General features: G+C 39.1%; 1 protein-coding gene across 2 annotated transcripts; it reads left to right on the top strand.

Moving 5' to 3' along the window:
- The first annotated feature begins 1,467 nt into the window (after positions 1-1,467).
- LOC108667952 (SET domain-containing protein 9) lies at positions 1,468-13,900 on the top strand. 2 transcript variants are annotated; one of them, XM_018155067.2, is made up of 5 exons: positions 1,468-1,621; positions 7,567-7,789; positions 8,329-8,472; positions 11,806-11,917; positions 13,754-13,900. In XM_018155067.2, the coding sequence occupies exons 1-5, from the start codon at positions 1,536-1,538 to the stop codon at positions 13,855-13,857; spliced, it is 669 nt and encodes a 222-aa protein (XP_018010556.1). In that variant the 5' UTR covers positions 1,468-1,535; the 3' UTR covers positions 13,858-13,900. The 2 variants fall into 2 exon arrangements, with proteins under 2 accessions (XP_018010556.1, XP_018010555.1); XM_018155066.1 differs by lacking the exons at positions 7,567-7,789; positions 8,329-8,472; positions 11,806-11,917; positions 13,754-13,900 and adding an exon at positions 2,018-4,106 and having other exon boundaries at positions 1,564-1,621.
- Positions 13,901-14,676: the final 776 nt, after the last annotated feature.

Genomic DNA, 14,676 nt, shown 5'->3' with positions numbered 1-14,676 from the left:
TAAAAGAAATAGAAAAGTAATTTTTTGCTATCTCACTGATTCATGAGCAATACCTGAAAGAATAAAAAATCATAATCATTTGAGATGCTATGTTTGCATCCAAGAAAGTGGTAGGCTTCTTAGAATTTATGCTTCTGAAGATTGGGTTTCAGTGACAGCCAGATATGAGTATTCAAGACCTCTTAGTTATTTTATATATTTTTAACACTTTTAATTTTATACCAATTAGGGCTCACAAATTCTCAGTATAGCTATTCTCCTACCCTGCATTTTCTTGCAGTTTGTTGAGATGTGTTGTTTGTCCTTGCATTTTGTTGAGTAAAGTTTTATTGCATCAGATCTGCACATGCCATTGATTGTCTTATTAAGTTCTGGTCTTGGCAGTTGTGCCTACTGCATGGTTGTGAATAATTGGGGCTTAAAAAGGTTCATTATTAATATTGAATTGAGTTCTCACTTTTCGGTCAATTTTTTTTTTTTTTTTTGCGTCTTGTACGGTATGTGCATAAAATGCTTGATGTTTCTTTCTCCATCCCTTGGGTTTTTAAATAAAAAACCCCAAGGGTTTTAAATTCCTTTGGTTTTTTGTTAAATTTACCTGGCACCTTGGTACACAAATTTGGTTTTGAGATTTAGGTGTGAATATTGCGCCAAATTATGTACAAATTACCAGTGCCTGGCTACAAGAATGCTGAGAAAATCAATAAACCTTTTCTATGGTATGGTCATTCATGCTGCATGCATACTGGATATATGGGAATGAAACCAATGTTATTGATAGATTATAGCTCATCCAAATTTGTTGTTAATGCCATCAAACATTACATTAACGGAAGTGTGTTGACTTGTTACAATTAGTTACATAGTTCTTCCTGATGATATTGAGATTTGAAGTGTGTTTGTTGGCTGTGACTTCATTAGATATAATTTTAATTAAAATAAAGGACCAATAATGTGATTGAAGTTTTATTTCTTTTCCTTCTTGTTATAGTAGTATAGATGGTTGAGTGGAATGATGAAAGTTGCAGCGTATTGGTGTCACTGTAGTCTGCTAATTAATTGTCTCATTGCACTTATCTGTGCAATAACTTGGCCTGATTGATCAGCAATATGATGGGGAGCAAAATACTTTGAGTTATTTAAGAGATTTAGGAATGACGTAACTCTGTTGACCAGCAATGTGGTGGAAAGCAAAATATGTTGAGTTCTGTAAGAGATTTAGCAATGTCAACTCTGTTGATCAGCAATGTGATGGAGAGAATAACCTTGATTGAATGTTAGGTTTGTTTAATTCAAGAGATAATCTTTTCCTCCAAAAGTGTTATAATCATTTGTCACTATTTTTCTCTATGACACATGGTCCTAATAAGGCAATTTATAAGCAAGGCTTCTGCAGGTAGAATGAGAATTTGTTGATGGATGGAGTGAAAATAAAGCTTGTTCACCTAGTATTCTTTTTTATTTTTCAGAAACACTAATGACACAGGCAAATTTTCTAGGCATTTTCCTGCCAGTTTATTGGCTTTAAAACTCTCATGACACCCAAAAGTTATCTCTCAAGTTGGTGGCAGTCTTACAAATATCGCTTCGTACCGTGGCTCTCATTCAACCTTCCTAAACGGTCAGTCTCTCATTCTGATTGTTGCTGTTTCTAATAATTGTTTTTGAAATTGTTCACATCATAGAATGCACAACTTTTCTGCTTATGCTTTCAGATACGCTTTTCCTTTTTGATTTCAGCTGCTTACTTATCAATTTATCGTAGTAAGTGCTTTTTGTTTGTTGCTATCCTTGCCGCAGCTGCCGCTCAGAAGTAACTTTCATCACAAACTTGTGCTAATTGGGGTCCAACGTTTTCATCGTAACGGTTGTGGCAATATGCGCATAAATTCTTTGAAAGATATCTATGACCTAGAAACCTTTTAATAAGAAAAACTCTAGGGTCAGCATCTTTCATGCATGTTTGTATTTGGCGGATGTACTGGTTTATCATTCTAACAGGTTTTATTATTTTCAGAGCCCTATCCTATTTTCGTTACAACTATATATGCTCACATGCGTCAACTGTGAAACGAAACGATCGAGGTCTCAGCTCATTAATTTTATATTATGCCTCCCGAAAGAAAAGTGAACACTCTACTCGAGGTGGCGACAAGAAGCTGCATATCATGGCTAATGAAATGCACCTTAAAATGGCAAGGAGTTCCTGCCAGGAAATTGCAGCGTGAGTACATCATCCGTTGCCTCAGTCCCATAACTCGACAGCAGTTGTTGTCAAGTGTGCTCTCTCGACACATGCACGACATCTCAGCAGATCTTAAAGTTCAAATGCTCGAGCTTCTTGGCGATGACAAGACCACATCTTTCGATCTGTCGTCTTCGGGGTATCAGTACATCGAAGAAGTCTTCAATATCTATCGCGCCATTGCGTTCTGCTGTCTAGTAAATATCACGCGACTTGGGATAATTTGTGACCTCAGCAAGATCAGTGACAAGCAATTCAGGTCGGACGTCAACGCGCTTTTCTACCTTCCTCTGGGCAAAATGAACCGGTTGACGTCTGTGACATTGCGCAGCTTGGGTGACGCCAAACTTCTGTCGACGCTTGGTTTAAATTGCACGAATTTAGAGTATTTGGACATTTCTGAGTCTCATAATGTGGACGACGATTGCTTGGCACACCTCTACTTGAGCAATGCTGAACCACTTACAGAACTCCGAGATGGTCAACGCCGATATATGCTCACGAAATTTCACAAGTGCTGTTACACGCTGAAATTTCTTGGCCTGGCAGCTACTGCAGTGACCACTGAAACCGTGACTTCTTTGGCTATGATGATGCCGAACCTAGAATCTCTCGGTGGACATTTGGACTTAGGCTCCATGTGCGCCGCTCTTGCCATGCCTTATGGTGGTCTAAACAGTCCAAGTGCAGAGCCTTGCGTCTTGCTTGAAGTATTTGATCTGGAAAGAGATGGATTGCATAAACTATCGGTGAAGAACTATGAAGCTGTCTTCGCAAGAAAACATGAGGCTGAAGCGTCCGACGAATTCGGACCTTCGGGGTTTCTTGTGCCTCCTCCGTCCACTCTGAAATACACCCAACTTTGGGACGTTTCTATCGGGGCTGAAGTGTCCCTTATTTTAAATAACGTCTGCCCGGATGTCTCTGAATTTCACATACGTTACAATTCGCTTTCAAGCCTCGCCGAGTTCCATCACTTGAAGGTTTTGGACGTTGACTGTGATTTCGGGTCTGAGTGGCCGTATTATTTACTGCAGTACTTGAAGCAACGCGGCTCTTCTTTGACATCACTGTCTGTGACACTATCTGTCACTACCTTCATGCCGCTCTCCGAACTTCAATCCAGTTGCCCTAACCTGGAAAGGCTGTCGATGCCGATATTTACGGAAAGCGAAGAGACAACTTTACTCAAGCTTACTTCTGCCAACATTTCTGTCGAATCCTGGGAAGTTCTAGAGTGTTTCAGCAAAGCTCACCCTCAATTGAAGGAGCTATACGTTGTTTTGAATCGTCTTTGGCCGTCGTATGGCCTGTACAAGGAACTAACTGACAGTGTTTTTACCGACATCCTAAGTTGTTCGTCGTTCAGTAACCTAGAAAAACTCGTCATCGGCAAATGCCAGCTTGGTAAGAGAGCTGTGGAGCTTTGCCTGGGACCGAGTTGTCCAAAGCTACGCGTGTTAGGCTACGTAGATCGCTGGAGTAATCTTTCTAGAGAAGACGTGACTAATTTACAGAATGAGATCCTTGAGCGGAATCTTGACATTGTGCTCCTCAAATCATCCGATAAAAGAGGAACGTACTTTACCTTCAACGAGGGGATTTACTGATTTAATCTGGCAGCTTTAAACTCAAATCTAACTTTCTCTCAGTTGTGAAATGTTCATTAAAAATTTTTGCTATCAGCTTTATACTCGAATCAAATCTAACATTCTTTTCATTTCTGAAATAAGCATTGAATTTTTCGGCTTAATCTGCTCTATTGAAAATATCAAATCAAACATGGATACCATTAATTCGTTTCTCATTCTATTCTCACCTAAAAATAGCAGCATCCTAGAATTTGCTGAAAATTGTATTTACTGCGGTAACCATCAAGGTCAGATATTCCACGCTAACAATCTTTCGCTCGAATAATTTTGTTCTAATGCGTATTTTAGTCATTGTTTTATTTTAATTGTAATTTGCTTGAATTGCAAGATGGTACGTGTTACTCTCTGGATTCTCATGTGTGATATACTTTCACCTGTTTGTGAGGGTTTGTTTGTGCTATTATAATGAAAAAAAACTGGATTATTCAATACCGGACTATTCGTATACTTATATTTGGAATGTAAAGAATGTTTATTTCTGACATGATGACTGATCACGTTACGTAATTGTGAAATGACCATTTCTATTTGAATTACGTGATGAATAGACATTTCCACTGTATACAAACCCGTCAATTGTATCCAGATTAAATTAGCTTCATATTAACGTCAATCGGGCTTCGTCTGTGAAATTTATTATGTGCCCATGATTATAGAATTGTAACGAAACAGCTGGTGCCGAGTTCTGAGTTACAAAATAGTAATGCGAGAGGCTGAGATTCAATATTATTACGAGTAATGACCGAGCTTCAATATTACTGTACGTTAATTAGTTTAAACGTCGCGAATTGCACCATCAAAAGTCTACATAACAGAAATGCCAACTTGAGAACTTACGTAGGTAGCTTCGCAGTAGTTTGATAAATACGTATAGGTAATTTGATTCTTTATTACAGGAGATTATCAGATATGTGGTCAAGTTTTTCAGGACTATCGCACAACTTCGTACTTGATAAATCAACTTTGTACTCGATGAGCCAACTTTGTACTTGGCGAATCTACTTTGTACTCGATGAGTCAACTTTTTACTTAGGGAACCAACTTTATACCTGATTTCAATTTTGTATTGCGATTACGTTTTCATACCGAGATCGAAATAGTCTTGATTTTGCTTCTTGGTAGCGTCCACTAGTACGTATGCAAATGTGTTTGTGGTAAAGGTGCTTTGTACCCGGAAATATTTTAACAGATCGTATTAGCGGCTAATATCACCCGCTTATACTTTTTTCCTGATCTGTCCCCGCCAGTGAGTCGTTCGAAACCGTAGAGTCAAGCCTGATCTTGATGATAATGAGTATAAGGAGGCAGTTGGTGAAACAGTTGTTAGTCAAGCTGAGGAGAGGACTAACTTATCAATCAAAATAGAGTGCCATGCAGGTGAGAAGTTGGGTAGAACGGGGCGAAAACTTGAGAGAATTTCGACTTTCTTGCCGAGTTACAACGAGCCTGCCTGCTAGTGGAGTACCTATATTTCACAGTCCCTATCTTTAGGCTCAGGATTGTGCCAGTATAACTGATACGGGTTTGGAACATCGTACCCAAATAGTTTTATTCTAGTTTTCAAATAGTAGATGATGCGTAAGTAGAGCGGTTGTTCTTGCGTTTGTTTAGTTTGAAAAATACCGTTAGAAATTTGCTCCCCTGATTTCTTGCTTTCTTCGAGTGTGATATTGTTTAGAATAGCGAAGTTCAAGTGCATTAGTTGAATTATCATGGATGAAAATGTCATCTGAAAACACGCTTGTTTATTCTTCTTTACTACGTTTAGAATGCAGTCGGATTTCGAATGGAACGCACAAATTGATTAGTAAAAAGGTGACTACAAGTTTATTTTTTAGCACGAAATACTCAAGACAAAGCTTTTGCTAAGGCGAATAAATCTCTTTATCGTAAGGTTTTCCTATGACTTTACACATTATTCTTCATTTTATTAGTATTTTTTTTCTGCCTCCATTTATGAAAAAAGAGAAAATTTGCGTTCACCTCACATGATAGTCGAGAGTTTGATGTTTTATGATGCTTATTGTTCACGTAATTTCGCTGCCGACAACGTAATTTCCTCCCTGTTCTCTTGCAATACTAGTTAATTTGTCAAGTTATATACCTGGCGAGTCATAATTAAGTTATTCGAGTGATAATTAATTGTAATGTCAAACAAATAGACGATTTCATTCACAAAAATAGTTTTTTTACCAACATAGTAGTCATGACTTAACATAATTATTACATGAATTTTGTATAATATACGAATAATAATAATATAATAGCGGTTTCAGCGTTATTAGGCCGTAGGCCTGTCGCCGATTCTTAACATCGCAGAACATTCACAGCATTTTGCGGTCTCGAACTCGCAACTCACTGCTACAATTCTGCTATGCTTAACCGCCCGGCCTCCTCGCCGATTCTGGCCAGAAACTGGCGCACAGAGCTGGGATCGAACCCGCGCCTCTCTGCACCAATCTTGGTACTCTGAACTTTAACCACTGGGCCACACAAGTTTACTTATTATACCTAACCTCTCAACTTATTGCAAATTCGGTGATAAGATGAAGATTTTCAATCATAGTCACTCGTACTAGATAACTTTCATTTAACTAATCGGATATTTCTATAAATAACTATTCAGTTTGGTAACACTGTACTCTTAGCTTTGTTGCAACTGCAACATGTTCTAGAATTTTACCGTTTTGACGAATAGTTCTTCTGCGACTGAACCCTGACGAATATGTCTAATTAGTAGTATTATTAAATGCTAATTACTATTTTAGCTGGGAGGTGTTGTATGGAACTACTCATTTATAACTGGGAGGTGTTCTGTGGAACGCAGTCTACCGCATCGGCCAATAGTTCGCTAACGTGATGAACGTGTTGTTCGTTTTGGTGATGAATGTGTTGGGAAGCTGCTGGCTCCCAACGCAATTGCTTTCAGTCCTAGCGTGATTTCAGAAAATTTTGTGTGTGACGACGATTCGAGATTCATCGAGCCGCTTTTTGTTAATATAACCTTTTTTGTAGATATCGAGTGTGTAACAGTGCTGAAGCTTCAAAAAAAAAATGTGTTGCTGTCTTCATTGTTTTTTAGATGGGTGATTACCTCATTTTCCGAGTTTTGTACATTTAACAGTGCGCTGTGCAAAAACCTTGATCGCAATATAATTCGACTGCCTGTAAGACTTGATTTGTTCACTCATTTTTCTATTGATTGTTGTTTATTTTCCTTTCTATACAAGCCTGCGCACCGAGCTCATTTCTTCCATCACTAAGTTACGGTTGCATTAGATCAAAGAATATTATGGTTGTATTCCGCCAACACGTAATCAATTGTTTGCCTTACTCATTTCCTTATTTTCCCCGAAATTGATCGAAGATTCTATATAATTAATTATAACCCATTTCGTCGACATACAACCCCCTGGTCCATGGTTCTATATAACCCATTTCGTCGACATACAACCCCCTGTTCCATGGTTCTATATAACCCATTTCGTCGACATACAACCCCCTGTTCCATTGTTCTATATAACCCATTTCGTCGACATACAACCCCCTGTTCCATGGTTCTATATAACCCATTTCATCGACATACAACCCCCTGTTCCATGGTTCCAAAACCATGGGTTTTGGTTTTAAAAGCCCGAGATATCGCGTTAAAAAAAGCTTGCTCGCCAGGACGGCACGAAGGGTTGACCGTAGCACCTCAGATAAGGTGGTGCCTGACGCAGAGGTGCTACGACAAGTCTCTGCCGTCACAGCGGCCCTCGTCCAGACATTGAGTGAACCTGTTGCTCAAGCTCGCTGCCTGCGCCCCCAGCGGCTCTTCCTGAGCGCCCTGCGTGAGATCAGAAATGTTTTTGGTGAAGAAGAACAGGCCGGGGGAGAATATTGGCGAGATGTGAGTGGGAACAGCACCGGGCACTAAAAGGCTGGCGAGATGTGAGTGGGGACGGCACCGGGCAATGAATATTGGCGAGATGTGAGTGGGGAACGGCACCGGGGGAGAATGTTGGCGAGATGTGAGTGGGGAATGCACCGGGAAATGAATGTTGGCGAGATGTGAGTGGAAATGGCACCGGGCAATAAAATGTTGGCGAGATGTGAGTGGGGAATGCACCGGGCAATGAGTGTTGGCGAGATGTGAGTGGGGAATGCAACGGGGAATGAGTGTTGGCGAGATGTGAGTGGGGAATGCAACGGGCAATGAGTGTTGGCGAGATGTGAGTGGGGAATGCAACGGGCAATGAATGTTGGCGAGATGTGAGTGATATATAATTAAATAATATATATCAAATACTAAAATTAACTGGGCATCTTTCTCTTTTAGAGCCTTCATATAAATGTTTACAATATTTACGAACAAAGCCTGTTTGCTGTCGATAAATCCAACTTTTTGAAATGAGAAAACGAAGACAATCATGTTGCTGGTGATTTCAGGACGACGAGGTTGAGGGTGACTTGAACGAGGGTGAGAACATTGTTGATGGCAGCATACGAGACGAGGATAGCATGGGAGACGTGTACTGGCGATGCCTCGTCCCTCCACTGCCGTCCCCAGCTGCTCATCGCCGTGCCTTGCAGGTATGATAATTATTGAATCAAGCTGAAGGTGCTTCATGCCTTACTATTTTTGCTTAAATTTCAAACTTTGTACTGGGTTAAGATGCCAAAATACAGCCTGATGTCTAACTTGAAGATTTAATTCTTCATGCCTTATTATTTTCGCTTTAAATTTCAAACTTTGTACTGGATTAAGATGCCAGATTACATCCTGATGTCTAACTTGAAGATTTAATTCTTCATGCCTTATTATTTTTGCTTAAAATTTTAAACTTTATACTGGGTTAAGATGACAGATTACAGCCTGATGTCTAACTTGAAGATTTAATTCTTCATGCCTTATTATTTTTGCTTAAAATTTCAAACTTTATACTGGGTTAAGATGCCAGAATACATCCTGATGTCTAACTTGAAGATTTAATTACGGATCCTTTCATAACAAAAATTGGATGAGGGCTCGACTTTGCAACAGGCGCCGCCCAGTACTCGGGGAGCACGTAAATAAACCGCTAATGTCCGTTTTGGTCGTGCTTGTAAGATGCCAGAATACATCCTGATCCTTATGTATAACTTAAAGATTTAATTACGGATCCTTTCATAACAAAAATTGGATGAGGGCTCGACTTTGCAACAGGCGCCGCGCAGTACTCGGGGAGGCGTAAATAAGCCGCTAATGTCCGTTTTGGTCGTGCTTGTAAAATGCCAGAATACATCCTGATGTGTAACTTAAAGATTTAATTACGGATCCTTTCATAACAAAACTTGGATGCGGGCTCGACTTAATTTGCAACAGGCGCCGCACAGTACTCGGGGAGGCACGTAAATAAACCGCTAATGTCCCGTCCGTTTTGGCCGTGCTTGAAGTGCACCCTCTAAGTAGCTCGGTATGATTCGGCTTCGGCCGACCCTTAACATAGTCTTAGTACAAATTTAAATCAGAAAGAATATTTTGAATGATGGTCAAGTAGACCACGATTAACTCTTATTGGAGTATGGCGACTCTGGTACCGAAGCCTACGCGTTACCCGATTTTTGTTAGGTTTATTAACATAACGTCGTCTCATCCATGGTATATAATTTAGCGTTACGTGTCTTCATTCCTTGATATGGTAAAAATGTGAGTGCTATAGATGTGAGGGCGTATCCATGCACAAACCCATCGTGTTGGATTACCACACGCACCTGTGAATTGATACTTGAGCGGAAAACGGGAATTTCATTGAAAATTTAAATTTAAGCTTTGTACGATTGAAATTTTATAATGTAAACACGGCATCCATAATTCCCAGAACAAGGATTCATTATTGATTATTATTTGTAGAAGTGTGTTTATGCAAGTGCTTCTTCAATTTGCTTAAATTTTTGTAATTATTGGCCTATTTCTTCCTATTTTTTGTGAAATTATTATTATATGAGAACTGATGATCAACTTGGCTGGAGTTAAAGTAAGAAACTTGAAATTAAAGAACCATAAAAGAACTTGAGGGAACATCTAATCACAGGAAATAAGTATCCCGGAGTTAGTCTGCTACTCTTAAATTATAATGGAATTTCTACGTTACTTCTAATTCATTTAAAATTTTGTGAAAATTTTAAAATGTAATTGCAGGAATTATTTAGCATTTTAGTTACAGGTTTGTTTCATTTAATTATTATACCTACGTTGCGAACATTCCCGACGAGCGAATTGTCGTCTTAGATTTTCGGTACCAAGAATCGGTATTCTTAGTTGATTATTCTGGGAGATCTGTAATCTATGAGCAATTTTTTCTAGACGCATTCGTAAACACATAGGCGTTTTAAATTTACGTCACATTCCAATTGTATATTGATTTAATTATAATTTGTAGCGTATGTGGATTATTTCTTTCAAACTGTGTGTGACTATATCTTTATTAAAGGACCAGTTATTTTAATATATAACACATAGAGTGCCAAGAGACAGATAGATATTTATAGACAGACGCAGCCCCAGATGACGTTGACAGCACATCGAGACCTTGTCACACTTTGCTATGTGCTGCAATATTACAATATGTTTTTATCTGTTTTTAGCAGCTTGCTGCTAAAAACAACAATTTGTTGTTAACATTATGAACTAGTTTTATTCTAGAATTCTCACATTTCGAACGACCGTAAATTTAGCATTGATGGTGCCATGATAGATATTACAATACATTATTTGCGTCCATATCGTTGTGAATTATTTCGTTCACTCTAAGCCCTCGCTATTACTATAATTTTTTTAAACTTTTTCATGATTTGTTGGCGTTCAGATTTATTGTCATGCTTTGACTATATTAGTGTGATTTGCCAAATAATTTTTTGAACGTTCGCGTAAATTATAAAAATGTTTTTTTTTTTCGAACTATTCCTTTGGAATTTTCCTAACGTTGCAAATTCTTGAAGACATCCCATATATACTCTAAAGCTAGATATTTTTCTCTATATTTTTTTCTGAATATGTGAACAAAGAATTTCACATATTTCCAAGCCGAATTCTGTACGTATTTCCAAGCCGCGTCCGGCCTTAACTTTATGGAGCACGAGAGAAGGAAATGTCGACCGAAGAAAGTTCCGTACTGAATTAAGCATTTCGATCCCTGCCTCGACGTGTTCTCGAACTCTCGTTTCCACGGCATGATGTCGTTCAAATTTCGTGATTATTACAATATCCTGCCTTGAATTTCTGAACATCCATCAACCACTGTTTACATCTAGCTTCTCGCGATGTTATGTGCGGTATAATAACATGAAGTTACTCATCTATTATCCACGTTTTCTCGAGAACTGCCAAATTAGTGGAATGACAGTTTCAGTACAGTTCATATGACTGAATTTTAAAGTAACTATTTCAAGCCGTCCACGAAGCTGCATCGAAATCACTCATTAGAAGTAAGCGACTGTGTATACGCTTCACTGTCGCCAGACGTTGCTGCCGCATATACTTCAGCTTGAAGAGTGCAAAAAAATTCATACAACTTTAATAACCACAAAGAGGAACTAATGAAACGCTCATTTCCTATCCTATCCAGTTTGATAATCATATGTTAGACTGTTATCCCGGCGTTGCTTGTTCGAAGTAATACAATGACAGAAAAAAACGGTGAAAAAACGGTCCCACTGGCGTTCTAGTGGCCGGTCGCCCCGTGAAAATAAACTTTCGCCGTTTTTATCCGATGTTTTACGGATTTCTAGACATTCTAGTGTTAAATTAGAATAAAAACGACGACTCGGTGTTTCTTTTCACGTGCCGACCGGCCGCTGAAACGCCGGTAATACCGTTAACGATAATTTTTCTAGCAGTGTAGATTTTACAAAATATGGCTTAATACTTTGTCTTCGTACGAGCAGGTGCTGGACCGCGTGCTGGGCTACAGACTACAGCGCTGCCGCAGTCACGTCGGTGGCACGGGCGTTAGAGTTTACATTGCAGGGAATGGGCCTCGACGATCGTTGCCTCGAGGTAATTTCTTCTACGTACATTTAAATCAACTTTGACTTCTTAAATAATCTGTGAATTAATTTTTTATTGTAGGATTTAATATTTTGTAGTAGGATTTATTATTATTATTATACGCCACTCCCATAAATAGACTGCGAAATAATTTTCTATTGTAGGATTTATTATTTTGTAGTAGGATTTATTATTGTTATTATTCGCCACTCCCATAAATTGACTGCGAATTAATTTTTTATTGTAGGATTTTATTCGCCACTCCAATGAATTTTTCCTTAAACAATCCAATAAAAAGTCAATTCTGCACTAGCGAAATAATAAAGATCGTTACATCCGTGGTTGAACTAATCCTATATCGTCTTAACCAGGAGATCTCAAACTCATATTGGCGTGTGGGCTGCAGTGAAAAGTAACATCCTGTAAACGGATCGCACTTCGACACGAAATTTTTATTTAAGTAAATTTTACGAAAACTACCTACTGCACTGCAATTTTTATGATTATTAACTGCATTTAGTGCAGGTTACACTCTTTTGCAATCTGGCCTCCAGTGAATGGTCGTGATGAATTTGCTATCGTCTTGCTGACAACAAAGCTCGCCTTTACAGCTCGCAAAAAAGTTACTCTGTTTGCTGAAAAATGCCTTCAAGTGATTTTCTTTTTCCTCGCGCAGTTTGTCGAACAATCCAGCATACTGTTAGCAAATCTTACAGCTGATTTCTTGCCCACTTGTGTGACAAAATTCATTGTCCATTTTCTCCTGGAACACCCTCTTTTCGCCCGCAATTTTTCGCTTTTTGCACTACGCTGACATTTTTAAGGCTACTAAACTACTACAGTAAAGTTGAGTAATTTATAAACTCTAATCCGCAACTCACAAACCCGATAACAAAAAGAATAATATTTCATGTATCTTAAATCAGCAAGCACAACATACAATCATAGCAAGCTCCGCCGTTGGCCGCAGACTTAATTCTTAAACTTGCCCTGTACAAACGCTTAGCACAAGCATGTATACTAAACTTAAATTCGAAATTATGAAGTCACAGTCCAAGCTTGAAGCACCGTAAGCCATTTCAGTGCAACAAACGGCTTCAAGCCACATGAAGACTGCGTGGCTGCTGGCTAATTACGGCGCTATTGTTCTAAAATACTTAATTTTATAAGCTACTCTACTCGGTAGCAATCTTGCACGCGGGATGGAACTTGAAAGATTTGATGGTTTTGGGCAATGCTGGCGACTAACATGCATCCGCAATCATACATATACGCTACGAACGTGGCCGCGGGCTGCTTTAACACGTTGACTACGATTGCGTCATCTTGTACTATTATTTCAGATTTTGTACTGTTTTTAAACAGGGTTGGCAGACGGTCATTTTTTCCGAAAAAATTCCGTGATTTAGTTTTTCTCAATTGCATTGGCTGGCTAAAATCTATGATAGGGGTACTTCATAAATCATAATTAGATTTTAAATACTGATAAAAGAAAATAAATGGAATTTCTATAGCGGAACCTTCAAATAAACTAGTATATATTGAGTTATCGGCCTTTTTTGGCCTTTTATGTTCTCGGATTTGGCCGATTTTAGGCAACCTGAATTATGTACCACTACGTCCTGGAGAAATACATTTCGTGGTACGCATATGTACCACTTCGGAGTCAATGTGTTAAAATGCGTCCGCGGTCCGCGAGTTTGAGACCCCTGCTTTCAACCAATATGCATGTACACTTTTCAAGTATATGTCATTTATTGTTCGTATTCTTAATAAAGAAGGGAATGTATGGTTCAAAAATATTAACCATGAGGCAAGAACTGACGAAGGCAACGCCCTGTGCAGGCCGCGTGGTGAGCCTGTACCCTGGCACGCTGTACCTGCCACAGCAGCAGCCTGTGTTGCTGCAGTCCCTCAACAACCCCTACACTGTGCAGGCCGCGTGGTGAGCCTGTACCCTGGCACGCTGTACCTGCCACAGCAGCAGCCAGTGTTGCTACAGTCCCTCAACAACCCCTTCATATTGCGCTGCCTCGACGGTCTGCTCGTCGACGGCTACGACAGAAGCTTGTCGAGGATTCTCTTCCGGTGAGTCTCTTAACATTTGTTCATAATTTGTTGTTATAATATTTATTATAATTATATGATGATTATGATTTGATTATAATTTGTTAATTATATATAGTTATATCATATAAAAATTTAAATTATATGATTATAATTTGTTGATTTGATCTCGTTGTTTTCATGTTCAATCATCAGATTTTTTTGGGAAATAAGTTTTCGGTGATTTTTATTCATTGTATAATTACTCAACTTGGGCTCCCAGCATCTTACGCTTAGCTGAAATTTGAGTGAATAATGGGCTATCCTTAACCTTATCCATCCTTACCCTATAATAATAATGGGATATCCTTAGTTGAGACGAGCTTTAATTCTAGCCAAAGTTTTTTCCCAGGTCTTGCGTGGGCCGTGATCGCGTAGGGCCTTGTCCCACTGCCGACGTGTCGTGGCTCACGGCGTATCCAGTCAACCCGCTGAGTGTCGGGCAGTACGTCAATAACCAGTCAAAAGGTGCTTGAAAAACTTGATATTAATCTTTGGTTTGATGTTTAGACTGATCATAATCTTTAATTGTCTAGGAGCAGACCTCATCTGGTACGCCTTTTATCGCATTTTCTCCCTTATGAAAAAAAACACTATTGTGCTCGCAACGTCCGTCCGTCTGTCTTTTCGTCAGTCTGTCCGTCCTTGACTTCACGTTTTCG

This window comes from Hyalella azteca, unplaced genomic scaffold, assembly GCF_000764305.2.
Source record: "Hyalella azteca isolate HAZT.00-mixed unplaced genomic scaffold, Hazt_2.0.2 contig14662, whole genome shotgun sequence".
NCBI lineage: Eukaryota > Metazoa > Arthropoda > Malacostraca > Amphipoda > Hyalellidae > Hyalella > Hyalella azteca.
This window is presented reverse-complemented; position numbering and strand designations above follow the sequence as displayed.

What these genes read in the sequence shown, in the direction of transcription:
- LOC108667952 (XM_018155066.1), top strand. Translation starts at nt 2,110, where the DNA reads ATGCCTCCCGAAAGAAAAGTGAACACTCTACTCGAGGTGGCGACAAGA.